A 16,668-nucleotide genomic window follows, 5' to 3' on the forward strand; every position below is an offset into this window, starting at 1 on the left:
AGAAAATGTTAAAAAATGATTTACTCGTTGGTACACGTACCTTGTACAGACAGATTTTGACTTTAGTGTTGTGGTCCCGCGCGTGTCCGCCCCGCTCGCGCAGGTCGCGGCGCGGCGCGGGGCGCGCGGCCCGCACGCGCTCGCTGCCGGCCGCCCAGCGCACGCCGCCCGCGCGGTACGCCGCCGCCGCCGCGCGACCCGACTCGTACGGCTCGTACTCTTTCGTACGTCTGTGTACACCGGGCGGACACAATATAATAAAGATCAACAAATAATGTCATTGCATAGTTAACTATTATTTAAAATACATAATATTGCAGACAAAAAACATCCTAATATTCAATAATAATATAGTCATTTATATTTTATAGCTAGGTAGCTTATTATACAATTGTTTTTCTTTTATTATTTAAAAATAGCTTAGGCTTTTTTAAACGTTTCCCCCAAAATAGGATTTTCCCTGTGTCGTGAGTGCGATTACAAACATAAACATACAATATCACATACACATTACATCTGGGTGTAACAAACATTTGTCCACAAATGTTTGTCTGTCATCTGACTCAAAACCAAAACGACACTCTGCGGATCACACAAAGAGTTGTACAGTGCGGAAGTCGAACCCGCGCTCAAACCATGTAGTCATCTCATATGTAACATTTCAGAATTCAGACTATAATCTTAAATTATTTTATTCAGATGTAAGATGTGTACTTACTTGGAAGTAGTAGGTGATCCTTGTGAGCGAGGGTCATTAATAGTGACCGTCTTCTTGGGTAGCGGCTGGTCCACCGTTCGGAAGTCGTTGCCTCCGTACATGTTCCACGTTATACTCATCTCACATAGCTTGTATCTGTAACAATTTTCATATCACGTATTTCATAAGTATTTAGACATTTTTATTTAAATCATGGCTGTTGTTGGGCAATTGGTCGCAATCGGAAGCACGATGGTCGAATAAGGGGATCGTTTAATTACGCTTGCCCCTACTACATGTGGGTGATTAATAACATAATTAGTGAAACTATTAACGCATAGTTTCACTGAACTGAACTATGAGTTATTCAAATGTAGGTGTTAAAATAATTATTAACATGTAAAAACAAGGGTATTGTATTTGCGTTACACTACCTGCACAATCTGTATAGTGATCACGCCATATTTAAAGTAAACGTTTGTCCTTTTTAACTTACGTTACTAAACTTACTACTTTAAAAAAAGGATCTTAAAATAATGAAGAAAATAAAGCATATATCACCTTAACATTGGTTGTGGATAATCCTTAGGTGCGTCGAGGACATCAGTCCTGAACTTCGGTTTAGTGAAGTGGTGCTCCGGCTGAGGGGGAGGAGGAGAAGGGAGGTCGGATATATCTGACCCCCGGCTCGTCCATCTCCTCGTCCGCATGCACCGATTGCGAGTCCACGAAGCAGAACTCATCGTCCGTGTTACCACCGTCGCTACTTGATTTTGTCTGTCATACGAGATGTACTTATAAAAATTTGTTCTCATTTTTAAGCAATGGCGATTAAGGTACTAATAAATACTTCTCTTAATAAAGAGTTACTTAGCGTGAGTAAGGCATAAAGGTGTAGACGACTTGGTACTATTACTGTAAGTCTATATTGTTTATTGAATTATGAACATAAAAATTCACATCACAACAATAGTTTGTGAATCACAAAAATAATTATTGTTTCATGCGGGAATCTAACCTGCAATTGAAACACGTTGTTTCGATAAACCTCGACAAATTCTCTATCCAACTCAAAAACAATTATTCAAATCGGACCAGTAGTTCCGGAGATTAGCTCATTCAAACTTTAGTTTAACAAATATGTATTATGTTTTTAATATGTTTTTTTTTCTACTTCACTACGATTTTCTCCGGTGTCGTGGGTGCGTTTACAAACATACAAGTTCACACATAATTTAAGTAAGTAAACTTACCGATCTCCTCTTAGACCTGCGAGGAGTGCGCTTAGGAGTAGAAGAAGGGTCTCCTAGCTCTTTAGCAACATGTATATTGTAAGGTTTTTCAGAATCATTGAAAAACTTGGGAGGTAAATCTTCGAAGGGCGCGGCGCGAGGTTCCTCCTCGGAGGGTTCTAGAGTGGGCCTTCGCTTCATGTTGGACTCGTCGGGAAAATAAAACACCTCCGTAGTTTTATTTTTCTCTTCCATTGAATTTTGTAGGTCTTCTTCTTCCACTGTGGAGCGGTAATTAGTTTATAGTGGCATATTACTTTACTGAGGGTGCTAACATAATTATAGAAAAAAGTCTTTACGAGTACTCTTTTTTCTGATGATGTTAATTAAGCTAGCCTAAAATTAAAGTTATTTACAGAAATATTGGATAGTTAATTCGGTGTGCAAAAGCTGTTTCGTAGTTATTTGGCTAAGAACAAGAGATGACGATATAGGTTCATATCTTTTATTTACATTAGATAGGCGATTATGAAGTACGGTAATTATACTATGATGCAAGAAACGTGAGATTTTGAAATAGTCAATAAAAACTAAATATATACAACCATAGATATACATATTTAAAATAAATTACAATATTAATAATTATTCTAAATAAGCTACTTACAAGTGCTGTTAGGGCTTTCTTTCATAGCCTCAGCCATGAGGTCGTTGACCTGTTGAATTTCACTCGGCGATAGTTCTCTTATCTCTTCCACGGGCCTGTCGTCTAGTCCTATAAAACAATAAAACAAAGTATAAGACGATGTTTATGCAAGTAAAAGAGAACACATAAAAAGCTACAGGCATTTTTCATAATATGGCACATTCTCTATAAATAATATTTTTTACGTTTTTTAACTGGAAATCGAATACGGAAACAGTTACTCGACTGTCGCACTTATAATTTTTTTATATTATTTTACTTAAGTATTTTTAAGTAAGGAAGAGGGGGCAAATTAGCATTCCCATCATCTGTTGGTAAGCGATCAGCGCCGCCGATGGACACCCAAGGAGTTACAAGCGCATAGCCAGTCTTTTTGGGAGTACGCTCATTAAAAAAATACTTACCAACTAATTGTTCTAAAGGTTGGTCGGAGCAGATGCTGGTGTGTCGCGAGGACCGATCGATGGGCGGGGTGGAGTCCCCGTCCATTGCTGCGTAGGACAGCAGGCGGAACAAAGCTGATGCAGAGTCCCAGCACGTGTGGAGCGTCACCATGTTGTTCGAAGCACTCAGGTCTACGTGCGGTTGATTCTCTGGCTGCAATGGTTTTATAGGGTTTTATTGTAACTTTCGTGAGATATACTAAATTAATTATTTTATGTTATCGGCTTACTCACGTAACGGTTTGACGAGGAACTCGACTAGTTTCAAGCCATGGTAGAGGCTCATATTCATGAGCAGCATTTCGCGACACACGACGCGGCGATTGTCGCGCTGCTACTTCCTCGAGTGTCGAGTTCCTCGTCAAACCGTTACGTGAGTAAGCCGATAACATATTATAATAGTTTTATAGAGTTGTTCTAGTATGTAAATGGTATCGGTAGTTTGTTTAAGTAAGTAATTAATTGCGAAAAACTTTATATTTTATAAAATAACACGCATAATACATAATAACTAAGACAGATTTGCATTTTAAAATAAGATCTTAGAAAGTACCACGATTTTGGACTAGTATGTGTGCATATCTTCTCCAATATTAAACGAATTATCTCGACAACTTCAGTTTTACTCAAATCATTCTGAAAGGCCTAGTAAGGGTTTGTTTTACGTTTAACGAGATCGAAACGCGTGAGCGTTCGGCGCTCTGATTGGTAGGTTCATTCGCGCCGGCCAATTAGAGCGCTGAACGCGCTCTCGTTTCGTTTTCGTTCAACGTAAAGCCAACTCATACTAGCGTACTGGTCTGATCGTTTCAATGGCAAATAATACCAACACACATTACCAATGCAACCATTATACAAAACAATTTAAAAACAAAAATACTCACGCAATTATTCTTATCAGCCATCCGGAGGGATAGCTCGAAGACTCCCAAATCGACGACACAGACATAGTCTTTAACTATATCAGGTAACTTGTCGTCATCAAGTGGCACGGCTGTGTTGGGCTTAGTCCCTATAATGTGCATCAGGAACAGGGTGCACTCCTGTGCTATAAAGCGTAGGCACGAAGTATTCGTGGCTGCTATCAGATTGCTCGTTACACTGAAGTTGCCTAGCGTGAGTACCGTGCGGAATGGCAGGTACAGTGGTCTGGAAATGAGAGTATTATTGTTATAGTACAAATAGTTGTTGGATTATAAGAGAGAATTGGTTACGCGATGTTCATAATTTTATATTGCTTAAGATTATAGGCCCGTTACGTGGCTTGAAACCAGTCGAGTGACACTGTTATCCGTGTTTTGTTACCGTCGAGTTAGGCATTTCACTGTATATTAAAATAAACAAATTAATGGTCAGACTTTGTTAACTTTTTTACTTAAATTTTTGGTTTTTTAATTATGTCGTTACTGAGAATGAAAGAATTTTCCGAATATTGTAAAATATTTAAATAATTAAAACCTTTTGCCCCTGGAATTGTTGATAAATCGTAATATTTTTTATGTTTCTAATACTTCATTAATTGTATTATATTACATACCTATAATCGACAGCACAATCCACGACGTGTACATGTAGCTCCGACATGACAGTGGAGGGGGTGTACCCGGGCACGGGGTAGTCGATGACGTCAATGATGTCCATCAGCTGCGTCAGCCACGCTATACCCTTGTCTCCCCTGTAGCGAAGCGTGGCTTGCTCTATGCCCAGAGCTATGACGATTGACTGTTGGGAGAGAAAGAAATTGTTGTTATTAGGAGCTAATAATGTTAGGCGCAAGAACCTTTACGAAATTGTTTCTTAAAAAAGTGTATTTACGGAATCAATACATAGTATAAAACAAAGTCACAATCTTTGTCTGTTTGTCTGTATGCTTAAATCTTTAAAATTACGCAACGGATTTTGATGCAGTTTTTTGTAATAGGTAGAGTGATTCAAGAGGAAGGTTAATACATGCATAATATATTACCATTGCACCTATGCGAAGCTGCGGCGGGTCGCTAGTAGCATATATATTTAAATGGATCTAACAGAATGGAACAGAACAGTTGTCTCCTTTTTATACCTATCAATAATATCATAAGATTAAGATAATATTTATTTCGTATTATAATCTATCTCATATTTAATTGAAAATGGTATCGGATAGTTCTCTTGAGACAGAAGAATATAAACTAGGTTCGCTTCTTTATTACTGTAATTATATCCACCCTGATTATATTATATTCAAGACTAGCCACTTCCACGCGCTTTCACCCGTTCTGCTTGGCTCCTATTGATCATAGCATGATGTTTTATAGCCTATAACCTTCCTCGATAAATGCACTATTCAACACAAAAAGAATTCTAAAGATTAGCGCGTTCAAACAAACAACCAAACAAACTCTTCAGCTTTATAATATTAGCATAGATTGATAGTATTCTACATACCTTAACATTAGAAGACTCGGCGTCAGGCTCGACTTTGAGAGCCATAGTGAACATATCCTTCTTGAGGAGTTTGTCTTTGATGATCACCCCCTTGCCTGAAGGGTAGATGGTACTCTTCAGGTGGGACGGTAGTAAGGTACCGTATTGGCGGAGTGGAGGCTTCTCCGATGGTATTGTTATCATTGCTAGAGAGGATAAATAGATAATTTATATTAAGATTTGGTTCAGATTTGACTGTATGGTTGGTGCAGTGGTAGTAAGGATGTTGTTATTTGATTTTATGTGTAGTTTTTGTTCGTAAATGTATTTACAGCTCAAGAGAAAAGTGTTTGTGTGGGAGCAGCTTTGTAAAAAATAGGAATGACTTCGTTATTAAATGTTTTAATTAAGTTGATTACATCAAGTGATGATTGCTGTAAATAGTATACAAAATAAAGAGAAAATAAGGTAGATAGGTCATCTGATGGTACGCAATCGGCGTCGTCCATAGATTATAAGAGTTATTTTTGTCGGAACTTCCAGCCCTGATCATTGTATGTGTTGTTAAATAATATTTTCTTCACATTTACTTACAATCATGGTACAAGGTAGTGCGGTCAGCTCGTAGACACAGCTGCGCGGTCTTGGGCTTTCCATTGAGGCCGCTCACTTGGCACATGGACAAGTTGTACGCCTCTAGTACTAGCTCGCCCATCTGTCCTGGGACCACGCGTTTGTTGCTGTCCTGGGTAAAGCAAAATTAACACGTTTTCATGAGATTTTAGTGTAATAAAACATTAAAAGGTGAAAAGTGTGAAAACATGGATGAGGTTGCTTTTTCACCAGAGATGTACTGTGCTACGTTGCTGTGGAAGTGTGTGGCTTCCACCAAACATATTATTGGTACACATAGCTTAGCACTGCCTGGTGGAAACGGACTCGGCTATGTTTTGTATATGAAAAGATGCGTACTATGGATGAGTGTTAGGCCGAGACTCCACCAAAGCAGAGATGTGTGCGGTGTGCTGTGTGCTGTGCGAGAAGAGATGTTTTTCAGCTCGGGTGCGGGGCGTTGAGTGCTCAGTACGCATTCTGACACGGCCGGCCGGCGCGCGCGCGGGGTTCTGCGGGTTGCTAGCAGGCGAGAGGGGGGAGGGTGACATCGCTCACTGCACGCCGCTCACATCTCTCGTCTCCACTGCGCGTCGTCCGCGCACAGCTCACATCTCCGCTTCCATCGCGACATACAAATATTACACATCTCCGCACAGATCTCCACTGAAGCTGAGCGGAGAGGAGACGTGTCAATAACTCAATTCTATTGGTTGTTTAAAAAACATCTCCTCTCCGCTCGTCTCGTCTCCGCTTTGGTGGAGTCCCGGCCTTATGGGTGGTTTTCCTACAATCGATACGTTGCATACTCTAACTGCGCATTTTTTTGCATAGATACATAGTGGAAACGGTCACATTGTTTCATAGCTTAGCTATTACATCTTCGTAACATAGCTGCATAGCACATTTCTGGTGGAAAAGCACCCTGAATGTTGATGAAACGCAAAAGCAGTTTTTAATTGGATTTCACCAAAATAATGATGGGATTGAGCAGCATGATAGATAGTTAAGGCCTATGAGAGCAAAGCTTTTGATTTTGTAATGAGTTAGTTATTTGTATAGATTTTATCAATTAATTTAACTCTTACGCCAGAATTTTCAAACAAAGGCTGCGAACTGCAAATGCTGCTAACTTTTGACATCGGTTTTCTGTGAGGCCGTGATATCACTCCAGTAGAGCCAAAGCATGGCTCTATAAACATATTTTAGTACTGCAACAGTATATTAATGTATTCAACTTACCCTGACAGGAGTATACATAGTAAGCAGTCCTTTCCCAACTTTGAGAGTGAGACAGAAGTTGTGCGTCTCTGTCTCCTCGTGCGGCCGACAGTTCCCGATGCCCTTGCGCAGCTTATTATCATACGTCGAGTAGTACAAGTTGTTCTCTTCCTCTGACGATGTGCTTTCTGTGTCAGAATCTATATTAAAAAGAGATACGAAAGATATATACATACATAAATATATAGGTACATAAACTACTTATAATTATAATTAAAAACTACTTAAAAATAAATAGAAATAATTAAAACTAGGTATTTTAAAAGTAAATAAAATATAACTAAAACTACTTTAAAGTAAATAAAATAATAACTACAACTACTTAGGAATAAAATAATTTAAAATATGATTAATATAAAATAACACTAAAATAGTTACAACTTAAAAACTACTTAATAATACAAAAAACTATTATAGCATTGTGATGTAGAGTGGCCGAAAGTTACATTACATTTTGTACCAAATATGTGATAGTATCTATCGTTTCTTTTTTTTAAAACCGTTGCTCCACACTAGGCGCTCTCCTGTGTGGTGGGTGTGTTTACACCGAAACAACAATTTGTGGATCACACAAAGAGTACCGAAATTGAAGCTACACGTTGCGCGGCAGCCGGTTGCCCAAACACCGCATTAAATTTGCGTGTTATACCACTGCTTCGCGTTCGCTTCTAGATCGCTCACGCAGGACGTTGCATTACTTGGTTGGGCCAAGGGCCTGATGCATGATTGACCAGGGTTTCGGGTAAAGCGTAGTAAGTCACTGCGGCACCGGTTCGGAACAGGATTTGGAATGGCCAAACCGTAGTCAGAAGTAAAGAGTTTGATACTTCCTCTCGTATGACCCACGGCACGGCAGAAGAAGTCATTCAAAAAGGGACTTGATGTATACAATAGCACTTCTAGACACGGTGCGTATTGTTGGGAAATTCCTCTTTCTAGACGCCTGGTCACAAGTTTCAGCTTGAATTCCTCCCGACACCAGTAGGATGCAGTCATGCAGGTATTAAATTTTCAAATATTCTCTTTTGTCGTTTTAAAAATAAATAAAGATACGAAATACAAATCTATTCTAAAGATACTACTATAAATTATTTACAACTACAAGTAAAAATATAATTAATACTAATTATTAACATTAGATAGGTTTTTAAACTGACATGGTCACTAACACTATTATTAGAACTTATGACGGGATATTTACCATGTTTATTTATTTCGATGAGTTTCCGATATTTCGGCACTGTTGCAAGCGCCATGATCACGGATGAACTGTTAGTGCCGAAATATCGGAAACTCATCGAAATAAATAAACATGGTAAATATCCCGTCATAAGTTCTAATAATAACATTAGATAGGTTTAAAACTGTCACTTACCATGCCCAACGCCTTTGAACGCGCCAAAGGCGGGGGTGAGGTCGGGGTAGAGGAGGGGGTTGATGTCGTACTGCTCTGCTGGCTGCGGCTCCCATAGCAGCAGGTCCGAGTTTATTCGGTTGTAGATTATCTCGTATAGCTGCTTTGATCTGGTAGATATATCATATTTATTATCAAATCTTTCTTTTAACTATTTTTTGAATGATTAAAGAGTAACTAAACAATGTGTTAGTAAAATTTTTTTTTTTAACATTTAATGGGTCGACGTTTGGCCGCTATCTCACCTGATGGTAAGTGATGATGCGGCCTACGGTGGAGCACGTCTGCCCAAATTTGGCAACAAATTATCGGAACTCCGTGAATGCAGGGACATTTTGGACATATTTTAAGGTTAAATAAATTCTAAAACAAGGCTTGTAATAAAGGCCACCGTTAAACATTTTATTTTAGGGAACAGAATGTAAAGTTCTCTAGGCGAGGTGATCATGCCTGGCGGGCTTTCTGCCCAACTGTTTTTCTTTGGAATTTTCTATTTATTTTATTTTATGTATTTGTTACAGTAATGGAGTAAAGATATAAGAATAGAACAACACAGTAATACTTACTGAAGCTGTAAGCTGAGGATAGGTAGAATAAACTCCAGATGTATGGCGGACAGGTCGATGGAGTTGTTCGTGAACTCCAACATCTCGTCCTCATTGCCAGGAACTATCAACTCTTCTTCTTTTACTACAACAATATAATTAACATAAGGAATAAGCAAACACATACTAAGAAAAGAAAAGACGATAAAAGTACGCGTCCACAGGCCCGCATTATACGCATCGCACGCAACGGAATTTAGTTTGTCTTGTATAGAATACTCATACAGCTGCGTCCATTGATTCGTATCGTACGGACGCAGTCAATCCGTCTGATGCGATCCGTGCGATGCGTACGGTGCGGTCCTGTGGACGCTTACCATATATTGGTTAGTATACAGTCCCTGGTCACATTATTAGACGCACTCTCGTTTTTTTTTTCATTTGGCAAAAAGGGTCATTATGATCAGCATATTTATTGTATTGTATTTTTTTTACATTTTTAATAAGTATTGACTTGCTAAGCGTAATATATTTCACAAGTTCGATAAATCACGTTTTACCTAATTAATTCAAACAAATTATCCGTATGGACTGGGTAAGTTATTAAAACATATAAGTGCCAGCTGTAGTGCAAAAACCTCTTTTCATTCAGAGAAGGTCATACCTTCTCTTTCGCATTAATCAAGACACATTGGCGAATTCAAACTTTAAATTTGTGAGTAAAATATAGTAAAAATATATATATAAAATACCTTTATCATCATCATCGTTTTCATGTTTAGTAATGCTTTGGTATGCCGTTTTCTTCCCGCTGAACGGGCTGGGGTACTTGGGAGTCAAGTTGTTCATGAGGTAAACCGATGTGGTCATCGGGTTTGAGTTCGCGGGCTCGAAGAGAGTCGGCTCGTCGTTGAAACCGTCGAATGGTCCCTTTGCCGGGATCTTCGGTTTGAAGGTTATTGATATGCTGTAAGAGAAATATAATAATATGTTAATAGAACTAGATTTTGGAATTATGTTACTTAATGAGTTAGTTGAAGTGTGGGAGAGCCATGCTTCGACACGAATGCGCCGGTTCGACCGAAGAGATGCCAGGACCTCATAGAAAACCGATATGAAACAACGCTTGCGTTGCGTTTCGTTGTGAGGTTACCAGAGGCCCAATTATCCCCCTTCGCAATCTTCCCAATCCTAGATTCCCGAACAACCGTTAAATTCCTAACCCCCAAAAGGCCGGCAAGGCATTTGTAACGCCTCTGGTGTTTCGGGTGTCCATGGGCGGCGGCGATTGCTTACCATCCGGTGATCCGTCTGTTCTTTTACCGGCTTATACAATTAAAATATGAGTATAGATAATAAAACAATGTTATGAATCTAATGTTGACACTAGAGATGATTTTGTTTTGTTCATAATTATGTTTTATTTTTAATATCTTTAAATATCAAGGAATAACATAGTCCAAGTCCAGCATTTAAATATAATATGACAATATTACTGCTGACCTATTAATTTGTGTAAATAAATGAAATAACAATAGTTTCTAGATTAAGTTAGTACTTACGTAGGTATGGCGGCGGAGGTGACGTGTCCACTGAGGATGTTTCCCTCGGAGACGTTGTCGTCCATGGTGGTGCGCGCTATGTGCGTGCCCGGGAATATGTCGTTTTCCTAACGAACAACATGGGGCTGTTAGTTACATGTGGCAATAAATAAAATATTATGTTTGTTGACGTGTGTAATTATCAAGTACTTTGTATGGTTTTAGATGTTAAAGGTACGAGTCCACAGGCCCGCATCGTAAGCACTGCACGCAATGGATTTTAGTTTGTTTTGTATAGAAACTCATACAATTGCGTCCACTGATTCGAATCGTACGCACTGTATCATCAGCAATACCTACACGTGATGCGTGCGATGCGGGCCTATGGATGCATACCTTAAATCTTGTAACTCAATAACGTTTTTAAATAAAAAAGCAAAGATGGGTAGTAATATTGAACATTATTTTACGATCAAATGGTAGAATTTTAACAATTCTATCAAGTAATATAAATATTAAGAACAAACGATTTCAAATATTTAGTGTATACAGTCTAACGTTTTATCACATGCAACTTTCGACCTTATCTCAATATACTTACGTAATAATACAGGTCGAGCACGGTGGCCCGTACGTGGACGGTGGTGGGCTGGGGCCGGGCGCTGGGCGTCTGCTGCGAGCTGATGCTGGCGTTCTGGAACTTGAACAGCAGGTAGTCGGGCCGCACGCGGCGGAACTCGCGGTTTATGCCTTGACGGAGATCCGCTATTGGGAATCTGGAAGGAACATTTTTTTTAGGTGATGAGGGATGTTGCTTTCAAGAGATAAAAATTGTTCAAATACAATATAAAATAGTGTAAGATAATTCTGTATTGAATTTGACTAGTAGGAAATTAGCCCTTTTTCTATCTATACGACAATTCCTTTAGCATACAAAATGAATCGAGAGCGCGTTCGGTGTTTCGATTGGTTGGTTCCCTCGCAACAGCCAATCACAGTGCTGAACGCGCTCTCGTTTCGTTTTCGTTCAACGTAATGCAAACTCGTACTAACGGTACGATCTATTTACTAATCAAATTCAACACTTTTATCGTAATGTCAAAAGCGATAGGTATTTTTTAAGTTCTGTAGAAGATCGCGAGTTATGATGTTATTATGATGATATAAGAATATAGTAGCAGTGTGATGTGCACGTGAAATTACATAAGAAAAAATCAGTTTTTATAGAACTAGAACTTATTAAAAGTTCTATTTAAATTCTCCTTCTTACCTAAGCACAGCATGCAGGTCAGGGCACTGCAGGGTGACGCTGGTCTGGTTCTGTGCGGCGTTAGTGGCGGGGGGCGTAGCGGTGCCGGTACTGACGCCGCCGAAGAACGTCCCCCACATGCGTTCTATGATCGTCAGCTCCACGTCCACGTAGAACGGTGCGCATTTTATACTGGGAATAGGATAATACAAGGTTGTTACCCGCTGCCTGCTTGCCCTTTACTGATCTTAGCGTTATGTTTTATCATGATGGTTAATAATTATTAATTTTATTTAGTTTGGTATTATCCGAGAACTGTCTTATAAAAGTTGATGCAGTATAAAAATATCTTAAGTCAAATATTTTTGGGCGACTTCCTGAAACCACCACGGGCGCAGCCAGTGACACTCTTTTCATTGACTACTAGACTTTTTTTACTGTTACAAACAAAATTTATTCGGTACAAAATTCTAAAAACTAAAACTTCCTTCTAAAAGGACCAATAAAATATATAAAGTAATAAATGTAATAAAATACTTACAGTATATCTGTAGAAGGGTTGACAAGTTTCTGTCCGCCGGCCATGCGCGCGTACTTGGACGTCTGTTTGAACGTGATCCGAACGTTCGCATGAGTCGCAGCCGTGCCATTCTGGCTGGAACGACTCGAGGTGTCTTCGTCGTCTGGGAATAAAAGACATTATTTAATTGTTGGGGAATCGGGGATATTGGAAAGGGAGGAGTTGGGCCTCCGGTAACCTCGAACACACCCAACGAAACACAACACAAGCGTTGTTTCACGTCGGTTTTCTGGGGCCTTAGTCTTAGTCAGAATGGTCGATCACTGATCAGTGCAAGAGGGACGGAGCTATGTAGGTTGTATAGCTCCGTCCCTCTTGCACTGCTCAGTGATCGACCATTCTGACACAATTGTAATAGCAGACTAAGGCCCCTGATCTTATGGCAACACTCACCCTTATTCAGGAACTTGATCAGGTTGTATCCCTGTACCATCTCCCCTTCCTCAGTGGGGTAGTAGAGGCACTCTCTGACGAGCAGATGTTTGACGGATGCCTCACACAGCATCTGACTGCCCACCGCCGTCAATTTCTCGCTGCCGTCCACTGAAATCTCCGACGTTAGCAGTCTGGGGGATAAATAATATGCAAAATTAATATTAGGTATTACAAATATAAATAATGTACTTATTGTGAGGATTAATTAAAATAAATGGCTTTAACTTTGCAGTCTTTTTAAGAATGTCGCAATTTACTTGAAATTGAATATGGCTTTTATTTGTCAAATTGGTTTTGACCTTTTGTTGAGAGAAGGATATCTTTACCAATTCGAAATACTTTATCACAACTAATACTAGAAGTGTGCCCGTCAAGCAAAAATACCCTCGAGAAGACTTGAGCGACGAAGGATAGACGCCAGCCAAATTATCTAAGTTTAATAATGGATTTTTAACTTTATTACAAACTAAAGGTCTTTAGATATAAAGTATCCTTAACCGTCGATCATGCAATGAAAACACTGATGAGTGATGACTTTTGATGAAGCGAAAGAGGTATGTAATATTCGCAATTGGCATTGCATTGTCTCTGCTTTTCCCAATGGGAGAAAACCGTGAGGTTATATATGTATGTAAAAGGTAAGCAGTATTCTATTTTCTTCTTACCTCAAATGGCTCTTCAAAGTGGTCCTATCAAGTATCTCGTTGGCCGCAGTGAAGTCATCGACAATGCTGAAAGGCTCCAAGCTTGCGAAGAAGGCGCTGGCTACTTCTTGCAGCTTGACGGCCGTGCTTGGCGATATGACGTCAGAGCCTAACAACGTCGGGACTAGAATATCCTGGAATAGACATTTTAGATAAGTATATAAAAAACTATTAAATAAGCAAAAACATCTTGTGAAGTTGTGACCCCTTTTCTTTTTTTTTTTCAGGGGGGATCATCCAATGACTTCTCTCGCCAGGGTAAGGCGAGAGGGAGTGTCAGACTCTTACTGACTAAAAACACCCCGTTCCTACTCCTGCTTGTCGAGCCGGAGCCCCGGTAAACCTGCTAGGTAGTCCGCAGCTCCGGAAGTTGTGACTCCTTGACTTAAGTAGCAGTAACGTAGCAGTACTTAATTTTTTTACTTAAATATCGATGATGATTCTAAAAAATGTAATATATACTATACCTTATGCAGCAATACACAGGCTACAGAGTCGATTTTCAAGCTGATATGCGAAACTTCTGCTGTGGGGTCACCTTCGATATGGGGAACTGGAAATAAAAATATTTATATGAACTATATGAATATATGTACATAGAATCATATCCTTATACAATGGGGACAGATTGAACATTATCATCATTATCATTATCACACACAGAAAATTATTTATCTACAGTTTTAAGTATGTTTATTCGAACGCGCTAATCTCCATAACTACTGGTACGAATTGAGAAAAAAAAATCGTGTGTTTATCAAACATCACGCTACGATCAATAGGAGAAGAGCAGCAGCGGTGAAACTGCGCGGGAGTAACCAGTTTCTACATACTTCTTTAGCTTTCATTAGACAATAAATAATATATTGTTTACCGTATACGACAAAACAAAAAATACGTGTCTAATATTTTCTCATTATCTAACTGACGGACTAAACTGATTTTAAATTTTCATACCCCGTCATCATCTTTATTATGATGATCAAAATTTGTCTGTACATTAAACTATAACCAATAACAAAAACTGTAAAAACGAATAACATTAAAAATATGAAGGTACTCGCATAAATCGAACGGCTGACTGCAACAAATTGTTTGTTTGTGTTTTTTGTCACAAGCACAAGGTTTGTGCGAAAAAAGCGACCGAAAAAAAAGGTAAAATCGGAAACAAGCATCTGGGTTAAATCGGAGCGGTTTACTAGTGAATAATAATAATAGAATACGCCCCCTATTAGATAGCATATACCCGAAGCAACGAAGGGACGAGTCTACCTGAGCTTCATCTCACAATAGCGACCCAAGGGCGCGGGCGTGGGGTAGACTAGCAAGTTTTTGTTTTTATTTTTTCTTTCACGTTTTTGTTGCTTGTATCCGATGCCAATATTACATTCATGTCTTTGTCTCTATCCAAGGATAGTCCACTTTATTTGAAACTAGCTTTTGCCTCCGACTTCATCCGCCAAGTTTCGTTAAAATCCGTTGAGTGCTTTTTGTTTCTATAAAGAACATACAGACAGAAAGACAGACAAAAATTTTACTATTGCATTATTGGCATGAGTAGCGATCATGTACAGAATTGACCTCTCTACAGATTTTTATTATAAGTATAGATTGTTATATTTTTCCTTATTTAGTTGGACTTTCAAAAGTGCCTTATTGGTTTGAAATTGCAATAAATGCATCGCACAAAAAAGTTGTTGTCTGTTTTTCTACCTACATTAAAAGTAAATATAAAGGCTAAATATACAGGACAAAGCTTATTGTACTACATACATTATTACATTGAAAGATAGAAATTATTTAGAATCGAGTGTGTATGATTGTTTTAAAGTAACAATGGAGATTTTTTGTAGTTTTACTAATGGACAGATTTTTGACATTTCAAAAGATTGGTTAAGGATTTTTGAGAGAGAAAAAGAAAGAGAAAGAAAGAGAAAGAAAGAGAGAGAGAGAGAGATCTCAAGTAACCCTAAATGCGACAGGGAGTTAGCTTGTGACCCGTTTTACGTTTTTTCTACTCAAGGATTTTTGATTTTTGAGAGAGAAAGAGAGAGATCTCAACTAACACTAAATGCGAAAGTAAGTTTGCCTGTGCCCCTGTTTACGTTTTTTTACTCAATCAATCAGCTGCGAGTAAAACTAGTTGTACGTACCTTTCTTATTTCTCTTGATCCTGGGCGCTGCTGTGGGCAAAGTAGCGCTGGAAGTCATACTGGCGCTCATAGAGCTGACGGAAGACGAGAAGCTCTCCGTCATGTGGCCATGCGAGGTCATTGGGTAGAATATCTCATTGTCATTCTCAGTATCGTCTGTAGAACAAATGGACAATTTATAAATACTAGTGGTCGCCTAGTGGTCGAAATTCAACCATATACGATTTAATTTACAATACCACTTAACATACGTTCAAGGATAATTTTTATTTAACTCAAACTCAAACAAACTCTTTTCATATGAGATGTGAGAATATCATCGCAATGTCTATCGATTTTGATGTTTTGTCAAATACGATCAGATACTATGCATGTGTGTGTAATGTTTTATTTATTGATTTAATGTACTTTATAAGCATTATTTTTGAAAAACATTAGCGTGCTGCACTTTTCCTACACATAAACTATAAGTGTACCAAATTTTATGCTCCTACGTCCGCGCAATTTTCGTAAAAAGCGGTCCAAAGTTATGGTTTAATTGGAGTAAATGATTTGACTTTGACTTTATTTTTTAGTCAAGTATCTCCAATCAACTGTTTGAATGTGCCAACATTTTCAGGAAACCCTCCTCCCCGACCAAATCAATATATCTATGAAATAAAGAAAACTT

General features: G+C 38.8%; 1 protein-coding gene across 1 annotated transcript in view; it reads right to left on the reverse strand.

Annotated features, from left to right (window-relative positions):
- The window catches only part of LOC118275885 (autophagy-related protein 2 homolog A), a 44,939-nt gene that overhangs the window by 13,784 nt on the left and 14,487 nt on the right, over nt 1-16,668 (reverse strand). The window contains 23 exon segments of the mRNA XM_050695233.1: nt 41-230; nt 719-853; nt 1,259-1,353; nt 1,355-1,474; nt 1,951-2,210; nt 2,597-2,704; nt 3,040-3,232; nt 3,963-4,227; nt 4,616-4,800; nt 5,506-5,690; nt 6,079-6,229; nt 7,339-7,517; nt 8,753-8,901; nt 9,358-9,481; nt 10,089-10,303; nt 10,899-11,005; nt 11,479-11,653; nt 12,148-12,318; nt 12,668-12,809; nt 13,100-13,272; nt 13,807-13,979; nt 14,313-14,398; nt 15,999-16,154. Of these exon segments, the coding sequence (XP_050551190.1) occupies nt 41-230; nt 719-853; nt 1,259-1,353; nt 1,355-1,474; nt 1,951-2,210; nt 2,597-2,704; nt 3,040-3,232; nt 3,963-4,227; nt 4,616-4,800; nt 5,506-5,690; nt 6,079-6,229; nt 7,339-7,517; nt 8,753-8,901; nt 9,358-9,481; nt 10,089-10,303; nt 10,899-11,005; nt 11,479-11,653; nt 12,148-12,318; nt 12,668-12,809; nt 13,100-13,272; nt 13,807-13,979; nt 14,313-14,398; nt 15,999-16,154 (3,737 nt within the window).

Source organism: Spodoptera frugiperda, chromosome 8 (assembly GCF_023101765.2).
Source record: "Spodoptera frugiperda isolate SF20-4 chromosome 8, AGI-APGP_CSIRO_Sfru_2.0, whole genome shotgun sequence".
Lineage (NCBI taxonomy): Eukaryota > Metazoa > Arthropoda > Insecta > Lepidoptera > Noctuidae > Spodoptera > Spodoptera frugiperda.